Source organism: Phoca vitulina, unplaced genomic scaffold (genome assembly GCF_004348235.1).
Source record: "Phoca vitulina isolate PV1807 unplaced genomic scaffold, GSC_HSeal_1.0 scaffold12, whole genome shotgun sequence".
Classification (NCBI taxonomy): Eukaryota; Metazoa; Chordata; class Mammalia; order Carnivora; family Phocidae; genus Phoca; species Phoca vitulina.
The window spans coordinates 13,189,181-13,204,124 of NW_022589715.1; the positions used below are offsets into that span (position 1 = coordinate 13,189,181).

General features: G+C 41.8%; 1 protein-coding gene across 2 annotated transcripts in view; it reads left to right on the top strand.

The window, feature by feature from the left end:
- REEP1 (receptor accessory protein 1) overlaps window positions 1–14,944 on the top strand; it is a 103,337-nt gene that overhangs the window by 55,612 nt on the left and 32,781 nt on the right. For both annotated transcript variants that reach the window (XM_032410517.1, XM_032410516.1), the window contains exons 3-4: window positions 7,349–7,425; window positions 13,775–13,895. In XM_032410517.1, coding sequence (XP_032266408.1) covers window positions 7,349–7,425; window positions 13,775–13,895 — 198 coding nt within the window. The remainder of the gene's footprint in view (window positions 1–7,348; window positions 7,426–13,774; window positions 13,896–14,944) is intronic.

Sequence of the window (14,944 nt, forward strand, 5' to 3'; positions counted from 1 at the left end):
TGGTTTAGGGTCTTGGATTTTCTGTATCTCCTCACTCCTGGATCCTGCCCCTGACCAGCTGAGAGGGATTTCCCAGTCATGCTCTGGATTTGCTCCTGGATATTACTCCTTAAATCAGCCATAGCTTTCTCTCCCGATCCTGGATGCTGGCGTACTCAAGCTCCCCTTCATCTTATAGGAAGCGTTACATAGAATCCCTCAAACTTGGCAAGTTCTATTTCAAACATTGGAAAAAATAGGCATTATTTGGTTTCTGTGTGGCATGATGGGGAAAACCGTTTCCTGGTAATTTATGTATGGTTTCCATCTCTGAGTCACATATTCCATTTACCCTGTTAGGCTCAGCAAATCATTCTCAGACCCTTCTTTCTGCATGACAGTATTTAAAGTGAAGGAGTGCAAGATAGAAACTTCTTTAGGTTAACACTTCAAGCCTCCTCTTTAGCATGGCTCCCTCATCTTTGTCCATAGTCTCAACCTCCTTTCTGAGATTTGGTCTTATCTTTTAAGTGACCTGTTAGGCATTCTTTGTGAATGTCCTGAACCCTCAGGCTCCCCTAAGCTTTATGGTGCTCAACCTCTTCTCCCTAAATCAGCTTTCTTTGTACTCTTGCTGGTATGAGTGGCTCCATATCACACTATGCCCCAACTTCAATAAGCCCCTTTCCTCCTGTGTATACCCAGCCATCCATTCAGCAGGCACTTGTGGGGAACATCTGTTGCCCTGCAAGCTGTCTAATTTTGCCTTTCTTCTCAAAAAGCCACCTAAACCAGTATTTCCCAAAGTATATTCTTTCTCAACATTTAAAAACCATCCTTTCTTTCCCATTCACAATGTCAACATTCTAATTGAGTCATTCAAAACATATTCCTTGAGTACCTACTATATGCCGATAATTGTTTTAGGTACTCGAGATATGGTGATGTGCGAGAATAACTTGTCTCCACTCTCAGGGAGCTTACAGCCTAGTAAGAAAAGCATCGGAATAAACAGGTAGTGTCAAAGCAGAGTAAATAAGTGTTATGACAGGGAGCATGTATGAGACACTGTAAGAGGAAGAAAGGAGAAGGTACTTACCCAAACTTTGGACACTTCCTGGAGGAAATGACATTTAGGTTGAGATCTGAGGGCTGAATTCTGGAAGCAGAAGAAGATGCGCTGTTCAGAGGACTGAAAGAGGTTCATTATAACTGGAGTGAAAAATTCAAGAAAGTATTGGTGTGGAGGAGTGCTTTTATGGAGATAATTGGGGTTTTGTTCATGCAAGGACTTGCAAGCCAATTTAAGGGATTTGGGCTCCATCTTAAAAACAATAAGGAACTGTTGAAGACTTTAGGAAGGAGAATCATCAAATTTGGATTTAAGAATATCATTCTGAATGGAATGTGGAGGACAAATTAGTAAGGGGTCAGAGGTTTAGAGACCAAGCTAAAGGCTATAGTTCTATTTTATAGGAGATGTTCGTGGTCTGAAGTAAGCAAATGACAGAGAGGATAGAGAGAAGAAGATAGGTTCAACAGGGTGGAAGTGACAGAACTTGGTGATTGATTGGCTGTGTTAGGTGAGGAATGCAGAGAATACATTCTAGAGTTAGAAGAGAATGTCTAGAACAAAGCCTTGTGGAGAATATCTTGTCTAGAGTTAGAAGAGAATGTCTAGAACAAAGTCTTGTGGAGGAATTGATGAACCTGAGAAGTAGCCAGAAAGTCAAGAGGGAAATCAGAGCAGTTGAGGTGTTGGGGGAGCTTTTCAGGAAGTGATAGTTTCCTATCCATCTGAAAGTCAAGCAAATCAAGTAAAAAAAAAAAAACACCAAAAAACTTAAAAAAGGGTCTTGAAGTATGTCACAAAGTGGGATCCTCAGTGAGAGCAATATTAATGTAATGAATGCAGTGCACTGAGTAAGTGGGAGACGAGGAGGTAAACACTGCATATATAGATGACTCACTAGACAAGTTTATAGCTAAGGGTTGTGTCAAGGAAAGGGATTTTTTATTGTTGTTGTCATTGTCCTTTTTTTGTTTTTAAATTTTTAAAGAGATTTATTTATTTATTTGAGAGAGAGAGAGAGCATGAATGAGGGGGAGGGGAAGTGGGAGAGAATCTTCAAGCAGACTCCCCGCTGAGCAGGAAGCTCGACCATCACAGGGGCTCGATCTCCTGACCCATGAGATCATGACCTGAGCTGAAACCAAGAGTCGGATGCTCAATCTACTGAGCTACTCAGGCTCTCCATCACTGTCCTTTGTTTTTAATTGATGGTATTAGAGCTTGGTTTAAATACTAAAAAGAAAAAGACAATAGAGTAGGAATTGAGGCTCCTGGCTGTGTATCTGAATACCAGTGTTGGGAATTCCTGGATCCTGGGCCCCAACATGCCATGAAATGTATAGTTGGAAGGACCTTCTTTGCCTCCTGCTGAGGAGCCTGTTCTGCTGCAGGTAATCTTGGCAGCATGTGGTCTCTCAGACAGCAGTTGCTCTTGATGGATTAAAACAAGATGGTTCCCAGGGGACAGTCTTGTTTTTCTGAATAAAGAAGACCTCTAAATAATCTGTTGAGACACATGTTTCAGAGTTACAAAGACAATGGGCATTCACCAGAGCTGCCTTTATTTTTGAAAGATTTTTGCTGGGAGTAGAAATCTAGGTTGACTTTTTTTTTTTTTTTCAGCATTTTAAGTATGTTATTCCGTTTTCTTCTGGTATTCATCATTTCTGATGAAAAGTCATCTATTATCATTCCCCTGTATGTAATATGTCTTTTCCCCCTCTCTCTTAACATTTTCTTTCTTTTTCGGCAATTTTACTGTGATGTGCCTGGCTGTGGTTTTCTTGTATTTATCTTCTTTGGGATTTTCTGAGCTCCCTGGTTCAGTGGATTTGCTATTTTTGATCAATTCTGGAAAATTTCAGTCATTATTTATTCAAATAAATTTTCCGTCCCATTCTCTTTTCCTCTCCTCTGAAATTCCTATTCCATATATGTTAGACTGCTTGATGCTATTCCACAGGTATTGAGCCTCTACACTTCTTTCCTTTCTTGATTTCTGTCTTACTGACTTTATTGTCTTCAAGTTCACAGATTTTTTTCTTTTGTTGTATCCAGTCTGCTTTTAATTCTGTTCAATAATTTTAAAAATTTCAAATATTGTATTTTTCGATTTTAGGGTATCTTTTGTTCTTTTTAAAGAGTTTCCTTCTTGGGCTCCTGGGTGGCTCAGTTGGTTAAGCATCTGCCTTTGGCTCAGGTCATGATCCCAGGGTCCTGCGATCAGGTCCTGCATTGGGTTCCCTGCTCAGCAGGGTGTCTGCTTCTCCCTCTACCCTTACCCACTGCTTGTGATACCTCTCTCTCTCTCTCTCAAATAAATAAAATCTTTTTTAAAAAAGTTTTCTTCTTGGGGTGCCTGGGTGGCTCAGTCGTTGGGTGTCTGCCTTCAGCTCAGGTCATGATCCCAGGGTCCTGGGATCAAGCCCCACATCGGGCTCCCTGCTCCGTGGGAAGCCTGCTTCCCCCTCTCCCACTCCCCCTGCTTGTGTTCCCTCTCTTGCTGTGTCTCTCTCTGTCAAATAAATAAATAAAATCTTTTTTAAAAAACGTTTTCTTCTTTCTCTTGAAATCCCCCATCTCTTCACTCAATATGTCTACATTTTCCTGTAGCTTCATTAACATATTTATACTTTTTCAAGAAAAATAATATTGAACCTGCCCCTGTGTTCTTAGGATAAGTGTCTTGTTAAGTGGTGACAAAAGAAAAATTTAGATTTTTATATCCAAAGCTTTGTTAATAAGTTGTTATATATCTGTATATCTTTTTTGGTGAGGTGTCTGTTCAGATCTTTTGCCCAAATTTTAATTGGGTTGTTTATTTTTATTACTGAGTTTAAGAGTTCTTTGTGTATTTTGGATATTAGTTCTTTATCAGATACATGTATTGGAAATATTTTCTCCCATTCTGTGGCTTGTCTTTTCGTTCTCTTACCAGTGTCTTGCAGAGCAGAAGTTTTTAATTTTAATGAAGTCCAACTTATCAATTTTTTTCTTCCATGGGTCATGCTGTTGCTGTTGTATTAAAAAACTTATTCCCAAGCCCAAGGTCACCTAGATTTTCTTCTATGTTATCTTCTAGAAGTTTTATAGTTTTGTATCTTCTTTTAGGCTTATGATCCATTTTAAGTTAATTTTTATGAAGGATGTAAGACCAGTGTCTAGATTCATTCATTCATTTGTTCACTCATTTTCTTATTCATTTACTGATTTACTTATCTGTTTATTTATTTCATGTGATGTCCAGTTGTTCTAGCACCATTTGTTGAAAAAACTATTCTTTCTCCATTAAATTACCTTTGCTCCTTTGTCAAAGATCAGTTAACTATACTAATGGGGTCTATTTCTGGGCTCTCTATTCTATTTGTATTTTTTTTCAAGATTTATTTATTTATTAGAGAGAGAGAGAAAGCGGGGGGGGGGGGACAAAGGGATAGGGAGAGAGAGAATCTCAAGCAGATTTCCCACTGAGTGTGGGGCCTGATGTGGGGCTTAATCTCATGACCTGAGATCATGAGTCAGACACTTAACTGATTGAGCTACCCTGGCGCCCCCTCTATTTGTCTATTCTAAGAACAGATCTATTTATCTATTCCTTAAGCAATAACACTGTCTTGATTATTGTAGCTTTATATTAAGTCCCAAAGGCAGATAGTGTCAAGTCTACAACTTTATTCTTCTTCAGTATTGTGTTGGCTATTCTTGGTCTTTCACCTTTCCATAGAAACTTTAGAATCAGTTTGTTGGCATCCACAAAAGAATTTGCTGGCATTTTGATGTGGATTGCATTGAGTCTCTAGATTAATCTGGGAAGAAAGAACTGACGTGTTGATAATACTGAGTTTTCTATTCATGAACATGGAATATCTCTCCATTTGTTTAGATCTTTGATTTCTTTCATCATGGTTTATAGTTTTCCTCACATAGACCTTTTACATATTTTGTTAGACATATTCCTGGGTAATTTATTTATTTTCACTGCTAATGTAAATGGTATTTTATTTTATTTTATTTATTTATTTATTTATTTTTAAAGATTTTATTTATTTGACAGAGAGAGACACAGCGAGAGAGGGGACACAAGCAGGGGGAGAGGGAGAGGGAGAAGCAGGCTTCCTGCCAAGCAGGGAGCCCGATGCGGGGCTCGATCCCAGAACCCTGGGACCATGACCTGAGCCGAAGGCAGACGCTTAACGACTGAGCCACCCAGGCGCCCCAATGTAAATGGTATTTTAATTTCAAGTTCCAGTTGTCCAGATATGTAGGAAAGCAGTTGACTTTTTTTTTTTTTAAGATTTTTATTTATTTATTTGACAGAGACACAGTGAGAAAGGGAACACAAGCAGGGGGAGTGGGAGAGGGAGAAGCAGGCCTCGACCCTGGGATCATGACCCGAGCCAAAGGCAGATGCTTAACGACTGAGCCACCCAGGTGCCCCAGCAGTTGACTTTTTTAAGACTTCATTTTGAAGTAATCTGTACACCCAATGTGGGGCTCAAACTCACAACCCTGAGATCAAGAGTCAGATGCTCTACTGACTGAGCCAGCCAGGTACCCCTGATTTTTATATATTAACCTTGTATTCTGCAATCTTGCTACAAGGTCACGTTACATTCTTGTAAACAATGTTGGGTTTTGTTCTAGTATGTAGTTAAATTCTGTAGATCATCTTGACATTGTGGCAGTTAAGTTTTACATTTATTGGGGCAGGAGTATTTCAGTTTTGTCCCTTAGTCTTAGAGCTGATCTCTTAGTCCTGGGATGTAATTTTTATTACTAAGATATGGCCTTTGAGATGTTTCAGTGAAAATTCCCAGATGTTTACCAAGCTCCTCCACTTGGCAAGACTTGAACTCTAAACTCTATTTCTACTACAGTGGGAAGAAACTAAATTTCTGCTTAACTTTTTCAGCTTTCCAACTTTTTTTCTCAGCCACCTTGGAGTATTTCCTGATTCTGTGCAATTCAGGGGCCAGGCAAAGACTTAAAGGAATTTATATATGGATTTTGGAGACTGCCCCCTTATAACTTCCCTCTTTGGGATTTTTTCCTCTTAATTTCCAGCTTCTCTAGCAGTCTCAAATTTCATTCTCCAGCTCTACAGACACGAAGACTATAGGTTTCTTTTTGAGTTCTCTCTGTCCCATGATTTGCAGGCTGGGGATTGTCCCCAGCCATATCAACATGGATCTATCCTGGTGTGGTTTCCTTCCAGTTTCTACCAGCTTTTGATAGCTTTCTAGTGCCTTCAAGGAGTTGTTTTTAAACGTTTTGTTCAGAGTGTGTTATTGTTGTTGGTGGGAAGGTTAGTCAAATGCCTTACTCCACCATCACCAGAAACTAGAAGGAGCAGGCTAAGGAATTTGGACTTTATTCTGCAGGCTGGAAGATTTTAAATCAGGGAGTAGTTTGATAAGTTCTTGGTTTGGGGAGATTAGCAAAGGGGTGGTTTATAGGATGAGTTGGTGAGGGGGAAGCCAGGAGACAAAGGAAGCAGTTAGAAGACTTATAGTAGGGACGCCTGGGTGGCATCGTTAAGCGTCCGCCTTCAGCTCAGGTCATGATCCCAGGGTCCTGGGATCGAGCCCCACATCGGGCTCCCTGCTCAGCGGGGAGTCTGCTTCTCCCTCTCCCACTCCCCCCCTCTCGTGCTCTCTCTCTCTCATTCTCTCTCTCTGAAATAAAATTTAAAAAATCTTAAAAAAAAAAAAAGAAGACTTACAGTAGTTTGAGAGACAGGGGTCCAAGGCCTCTACTGGGGGAGAGAGGCAGTTGAAATGGAAAAGGTTGGTCACATGGGAGAGATTAAAAAAAAAAAAAAAGATCTAGTTTCTGTGAGGGGATGTGAGACTTTTTCACAGGAAAGCATTCCTAAGTGACCACCATTCCATTCCAGAAAGTCTGGTCTGATTAAAGTTCATTCCAAAGTATATCTCTGTTAAGGCCTGGAGAGTTTACTAACCTGGTGTTAGTCTTGATAAAATGACCTAACTAAATCCTGAGTCTCTCCTGGTCTGCTGGTCTCCCTGGCTCACGTGAAGGCTACAGATAGTCACCCAGGATCTACTTTGACCTTGAGCCTGGGTTATTTGTGGAAACAGCCTGTTTGCCTCCAGCCCCAACGTCTGGAGTGGAACTGGAAACAAGCTATGGAAGGACAGGGAGAAGGGGAAATGCAGTATACACTGCCTGGACATGCCTCGGCATCCACTGTCTGAGCTTCTTGTACTTGATGTTGGGCAGCCAGCCATTTATCCTTGACCTTTTCTACTAGCGTGTTGCTTTCTCTTTCAACAGGTCAAATGGATGATGTACTGGATTATATTTGCACTTTTCACCACAGCAGAGACATTCACCGACATCTTTCTTTGTTGGTAAGTACTCCAGGACTTGGGACTTTTCAAGGGAAGATGTTGCCTAGTATCAATGGAGAGGTGGGAAAAGTCTAGAAGCACTTTCAACCTTACTTCAGAACAGAGAAGCAAGTGCAGGGATGTTAACTGGGATAGTTTTAATAAATTAATTTATAAAGTTGCTCTTCAAGTAAGTATTTGTTCAATGACCTTATAAGAGCAGGTATTGTTCTTATAATATAATGATATAATGATGGACAAAATAAATACAGTTCCTCAATTAATGTAGTTGGCAAGGAAGTATTCATATATATAAAAAAAAAGAAAGAAACAGTACACACAAGTTTCCCTTTAACTAATAAAAGTAGGTTTCTCTCAAACACCATTCACTCTCACCATAACTCCTATTCACAATTGTATATACTTTTAACATATTTATGTGTATATATACATATATACATATACACATATTTTTTCTTTTTTTAAATGATGGCATTATAGTATACATAACAGTCCTCATTTTATTAGATTTATTTTTAAAATACTTTCATGTAAGCATAAGTAGATCTACCTATTTTTTTTACATGGCCACATGGAATTCCATGGTATAGATGGACCATAATTTATTTAATCAATCCCCTTTTAATGGAAAATTTTTTTCCTTATAAACAATGTCACTATTATAGCAATGGAGCAAGTAAAAATTATAAGCTAGGTCCATGTATTGATATATTGCATCTTTTAAGGTGAAAGAGGCTGTGAATAATATATAGCATCTTGTTTCTATTCAAAGGGCCTGAGTTTCCCTGTACACATGTGAATGTATACTAAAAGTAGTTTGGAAATACCCATCCATTAACCAGAGTTATTTCTGCAAGTTGGAATCATGGGGTTGGTTTTGTATTTGCTGTGTTGTATGAATGTTTTACCGTGATCAGTTATCATCAGAGAGAATAATAAAAATATTTCCATTTTGGAGAAAGCCCTTACCCAAAGAGGATCAGTATGAACTTAACCTCCAGAATGTCATAGGCCAGGGATGAGACCTACCACTTCTGTGAATCCGGTTTTGGATCAATGGTTTTAATGCCCTTAGTATGTAGTTTTCCCCCCAAAGGAGGCTGGCTTTCATCTCCACTGGGAAATAGATGTCTCAGCAATTGGCCTCAAGCTCTAGGGAAGAAATGTGGATTACCTAATTTAATATGTTGGTGCCATGCACCCAGATAAACAACAGACTCAGGATGGGGCTGAGTCTCCAGGAGTCTCCAGGAGTAGAGAAGGAACTCTGTTGAGCCATCCTTTGTCTTCCCCAGGCTGCAGGGGCTGGTACTAGGAGTCAGACCCCATATTGTGCAGAGCTGCGTTGGGGAGGTTCCTGCTCCCCATGTTGATGAGGAAAACAGGCCAGGCCCAGTGAGGACCATGTCGTCAGTTAAATATCATGGCCGGTCCTCACGTCCTCCAGTCTTCCCTCTGAACAATGTCCTGTGTGTGGCGCTGGGTGGCCTCTTGCTGTACCCCCATCCCTCCTCGTGAATATCATGGGGGAATAGTGTTAGTCTTACGAGCTCTTTCCCGGGGATATCGGCATTTCTGTCTCACTGCTTTTGGCTAAGTGGAAATCTGGTCTAATAATGGATGCGCCCTCCCTGGTAGCTGGAGTATGTTTTTACTCATGGCCCTGGAACTTCCGAGTTTCATACTTAATAAATGCTTATCAGCTATTTCTGGAGTTGATTTGATTTTGATTTTGGGGAAGTGTATGAGCTTTCCATTGCTGCTGTAATAAATTGTCACAAATTTAGGAGCTTTAAAACAACAGAAATGTATTATTTTAGTTTCCGTGAGTCAGAAGTCCTGGTAGAATCAACTGAGTCCTCTGCTCAGGGACCCACGAGGCCAAAATCAGGGTGTTGGCCAGCCTGGGTTCTTATCTGGAGACTCTGGGGGAGATGCCACTTCAGGCTTATTTGGATAATAGGCAGAATTCAGTTCCTTGTGGCTGTAAGACTGAGGTCCCCATTTCCTTGACATGCACCTCCCGCTTCAGCTTCAAGCCAACAATGGCATGTCAGATCCTTCTCATGCTTCAGATCTCTGCCTTCTGCTACCAGCCAGAGAAAGAGCTCTGCTTCTGCTTTTAAGGGATCATGTTATTAGATTAGGCCTACTCCCAATAATCCAATATAATTTCCCTATTTTAAAGTCAGCTGATTAATAATCTCAATTACATCTTCAGAATCCCCTTTGCCATGTGAAGGGAACATATTTGTGGGAGTAACATCAGGATGAGAAGGTCATGGGACCAAAATTCTGCCCACCACCGGAGGGCCTCTGATACCTGGTGTTTGGGTGCAATCCCCCTCTTCCTGATCCACGTGGAGGCCTCATCTGGCCCATCTTAGTGGGAGCTGTCCAGCGGGTTTATGTATGGGAAGTGAGGGTCTTGTCCATCTTCTGCAGGGAAGAGGTTGGGAACCTTCCCTGCCTGGTTTAGCCCACAGTCTGGTCGTGCCCTCAGCCTCCTTTCTCTTTCCCCGCAAGCCTGCGGGTATTACAGGTCAAAGTTGTCTTCGGGCAGAGTCTTCCCACTCCTTCCTCCCTCTTGCTCTGGGAATGGCACAGAACAGGCTGATCAGACAGACAGAACCCTATTCCCCTCCTTCCAGGGACATGGACACCAGCTTGGCAGCTCTGCACTCTCTTTATAATGAGAGAGAGAGAAATTGAGAGATTGAGAGAGAGACTGAGAGAGAGAGACTGAAGCTTCTGTTATTCCTGGAAGCACCTTCTGGCTTCCTGGGAAGCATCTTTAACTTTGGTTCACTTCCAGGATTGGAGATTGCCCCTCCCCTTTATATTCCCTCCCTCCTCACTCCTTGCTCATCCCCACTGCCCTCTTTCCTCCACTCCCCTAGGGCAGTTCTCTCTTCATAGTTAACTTTTTTAAAACTTTCTATTGAATATAAACAGCATTCATATATGGTCACAGGAGACAGGATGGTGGCTTGTCCACAATATCCATAGGCAATTTCACTTAGTTTTTTAATATTTACAAAACACTATATCATGTGGCAAAATGAAATTGAAACAATACACTAAAAAGTAAGGCCCTCCTCCCCCAGGCCTTCATTCTCTTTCCTCTCCCCAGGGATATGACTGTTAAAAGTTACTTGTGTTTTCTTCCAGAAATTTTCTGCACACATTAATTGCATGTGTTTTGACAATTTCATCACGTGTCCAAACCTTTTAGGAAACAGTTACCCCTAGGGAGTGTGAAGGCATAACATCAGAAGGGTGGGAGCCTGCACCTCCCCATGCACCCTGGGGCTGTGCACCTGTACCTGGGGGAGGCTAATACATCCTAGAGGTCAGGACAGTTCAAGGGCTTATCATCAAGGAATGAGCAGGGTTCTTCTCCACTTCTTGGGTGAAGGCTGGGGCAGCGGTAGGTCAGGTGGAAGGTGACTTGATTGGTGGTGATAGCATTGGTAGAGCCAAGCGAGCCTAAGGCCTCTGGGAAGTACAGGGTCTGAGTGGCTCAAATGGGAGACCCTTATGATACCTGACAAGGGCCTGGTCCTGGGGTGATGATTCCAGGGACAGTTTGAGATCATCCCCCCAAGTATACTGTTATGTGTGTGTGTGTGTGTGTGTGTGTGTGTGTGTGGTGGGGGAAGTGTGGTGTGGGGAAAGGGATTATAGAATATTACCATGTGTGTTTGGGGGCTGCTAAAGGAATCCTATATACCCACTTGATTGTATATCTTAGGTGTATGAAGTCTACTACTGATGTTTTTGCTTTTGGAAAAGGGACTAAAGGTCTGGGATGGGAAGAAGACTCTTTGTTGTATACTCTTTTGGATATTTGAATTTCTAAAATGTTATGCATGTATTACCTATTAAAAAAACATCTTTTACATAAGCAATAAAAGTGGTGCTGTGTGATAGATCCCTTGGGATTATGTGTGTATCTTGTATTGATGCCTGAGCTTGCTAGATTCATTTGCTTTCCCCCTGGGGTTGGTAAATAGTTGTTCTCAAGACAAAATTTCCTTCATTATTAATCACTGGAGGGTTCCAGTGTAGGAGAATCATGCCTCTGTTCCTTCAGCCTCTTCTCTGGGGTGGCTGTGAAAATTAAACAGTCTTGACATGACAGTGTCCTGAAGTTGCTGAGGGAATATTCGGGAAGAGCCTGCCAGAGGCAGAAGGCAGCGGACCCGGGACCTCGATGAGGAAAGCAGAGTGGGTGGAGCTGCTGATTTGGGGGTCTGTGTGAGAGTTGAAGGCTCTGAACTGACTTGCCAGAAATCGCTCTTTATTTTCAGCTGCGTTATGGGGGGAGACAGGGTGAGTGGGAGGAATTTACTTTTCTGAGTCTTCAGACTAGCACAGGTGTCCTTTTCCCTCAGAGCATCATGTTTTAAGGGTACCCGCGATTTGTTTTAATCAGGTATGGTAAGACACATAGACTCAGAAATGGCTGTCTTGAGGGAAGAAGTTTGTTAAACTCACAGATCCCTAGAAACAGGAGGCACAGCAGGTCAGTCAAGAGGCAGAGGTAGGAAGTGTGGGCAAGAACCTTTATGGTGGTTTCCATGGAAGGAACGGGCAAGGCGGGGTAAACATGTTTGGGATCAGCTAGTCTGAATAATTTCAGTGGGCTCTGGGGTGTTGGGGCTGTTGCTTGGTGGCCGGTCCCTGGCCCTGGGGTGATTAGAGCAGCTGGAGAGTGGCCCAGAGTGTGAGAGCTCATAAAGGAGGTGTTTGGGGTATGGGCTCTGGATTGGTTGGTTTGCATATGAAAGGCTTGCTTGTGGGCTCGTTGTTTCCTATCTTTAGGAATTGGCTAACCCAGGGAGGGGCAGTCTCTCCAGAGTCAGGAAAGTCCCATGATGCCAAAGCATCAGAATAAAGAAAATAAAAAACATGGCATTAGTACACAGCAGGACAGCCAAATACCATTGCACAGGTTGTACATAGCTCAAGATATCTGGCCAAGGTGGGAGGTGGGGCTGAAATTCAAATGAAGCCCCGTTCACTAGTCCCACGCTCGCAGGACTACGTCCAGGTGAAGGGGCTGGCTTTTTCTTACACATACAAAGGCACCGCGTGGGCTGGCAGAGGCCCATTGTGACACTTGTCTCAGGTTGCTGTTCTATGTCATTTGTGATTATTTGATCAATCTCTGTTTTCCTGCTTGGACCATCAGTTCTAAGGATGCGAGACACTCTTATCTGTTTCCCACTAGACTGAAAGCTCCAAGAGAGCAGGGATCAGGTCTTCTTTATTCACCATTGTGTCCTCAGGGCTCAGCACAAGCTGACACGTGTTGGTGCTGGTACGTGTTTACATGATGAATAAATGAATAGTACATAGGACTTCTGACTCCAGAATTGTAGGTTACCTGCACCCTGAACTCTTCTCTTGGCACCAAAAAGATCAAGTTCTGTTCACCTAGCATCGAATTGATTAGGGTGAGTAGCATCCTCTTTGCTGGCAAGAGTTGGGCTCCTGTCCCTGCCTCTTTTGGGACCGAAAAGACAGCAAAGAAGGGGAGGCTTTTTATTCTCAGTCTGGAGATTCTCTGTCAGCTCCTCCCTATTCCAAATCCTCCAGGGGTTTGTGCCTTCTTGGCCACCGCTGAAGAGTGAGTGACTAGGTGTAGGGCACAGAAGGCCATGGCCTTCTGAACCTGCAGGCTGTGGCTGGAGCCCCGGCTCCAACCTCAACAAGTGGAACCCTGCAGGAAGCCCCAGGGGTGCCAGGCATGGCCATAGGGTGATTGCTGGAGAGAAGCTGGATCCCTGGCTTGCTCTGACAAAAAGAGAAAACAAGAACCTGCTTTCAAAAGAAGCCTTGGTTGCGGGGGCAAGGGCAGGGGGGGGCGGTTGCTGGCTGGCTGTGACTCCTGATCTTGGGGTTGTGAGTTTGAGCCGCATGTTGAGTGTAAAGATTGCTTTAAAAAATAAAATCTTAGGGCGCCTGGGTGGCTCAGTTGGTTAAGCGTCTGCCTTCGGCTCAGGTCATGATCCCAGGTCCTGGGGTCGAGTCCCACATCGGGCTCCCTGCTCAGCAGGGAGTCTGCTTCTCCCTCTGACCCTACCCCCTCTTGTGCTCTCTCTCAAATAAATAAATAAATAAAAATCTTTAAAAAAATAAAAAATAATAATAAAAAACAAAATCTTAGAAATCTTAGAAAAAGGAAAAAAAAAAAAAAGGAGGCCTTGGGCTTTTGCTCTGTGTTTACACTTCACCGGGGGCCTGCAGCTAGGTGCGGGCAGGAGAGGTGTCTGTGCTGCTGGGTCTCAGGGCCGTGTTGCCGAGAACCTAACCGAACGTGTATTTTCTCATCTCTCTCCAGGTTTCCATTCTATTATGAACTAAAAATAGCATTTGTAGCCTGGCTGCTATCTCCCTACACAAAAGGCTCCAGCCTCCTATACAGGAAGTTTGTACATCCCACGCTGTCTTCAAAAGAAAAGGTAATTTATGCTGCTCAGCCTTTCGCTCCTTCCAGCAAGTAAAAAATTTAAAAAGCGATCAGTAGAATGGACAGAGTGTTTTATTGTAGGAGACCCTAGAGGGTCTATTTGCCTCCAACAATTTGTTCCTTCTCATCTTTTTTTTAATGTATTTTTCTGACATGTTTAGAAATCGTGGTGAAATCCTCAAAAAGATGTTATGTATCATTACTTGTTGAAAACCACTACCATAAATTGAAACAAAAGACAACAAAAGATTCACTCATAATTCAACTCCCCAAACTGAATTTCCTTCCTTTCAACATGCTCAGCTCCTGTCCTTTTATAGATGTGATTTTTACGTAGACTATTAAAAAATACTTTTAAAACATACCATAGGAAAACGGAAGCATAAAGAGATTAAATGACTTGAACTAGTGCCCAAATAGCTACCAACAGACACTGGAAGATAAGAAATTTCTTGTACAGTGTTTGCTTTATTGTTCAGTGATAAATATATGCCTACCAATGGAATCCCTGCTATTTTGGTAATTATCAGTTGGTAAGTACTAATGATAGCAGTCATAAAATTTGTTTCATGGCTATTTACCTTTTGTATTTATTTTGCTTCGAACTACTTCACAAACATCTTTGCAAGGAAAATATAGATTTGTCTAATGCCAGAGATGGGAAAAACAAGATAGGGAAAAATTACAGGAAAGGGTCAGCAATAATTAAGAACTCAAGTAAGAATTACAACTTACATCTCTTAAAAAGAAATTTAATTCGAGCTACTTATAAGATAATGGCACTGTCTGTAAAATGATTTTTTGCTTAACATCTCTGCTGAACTTAATTTGCTGGATTTGCTTTCACCGGATTGTTCTTTTTTTTTTTTAAGTTTTCATACAATAATAAATGCATTACCTTGTCTTACTAGTTTGCTTTGATAACTTTGTTTTTTATGCATACCAGTCTATAAGTCTTTCTTAAAATAAAATTCTAAGTGTACCAAAAAAACCCCCCAAATACCAAAACATGTCAGAAACACTTAATATAGATACAATATT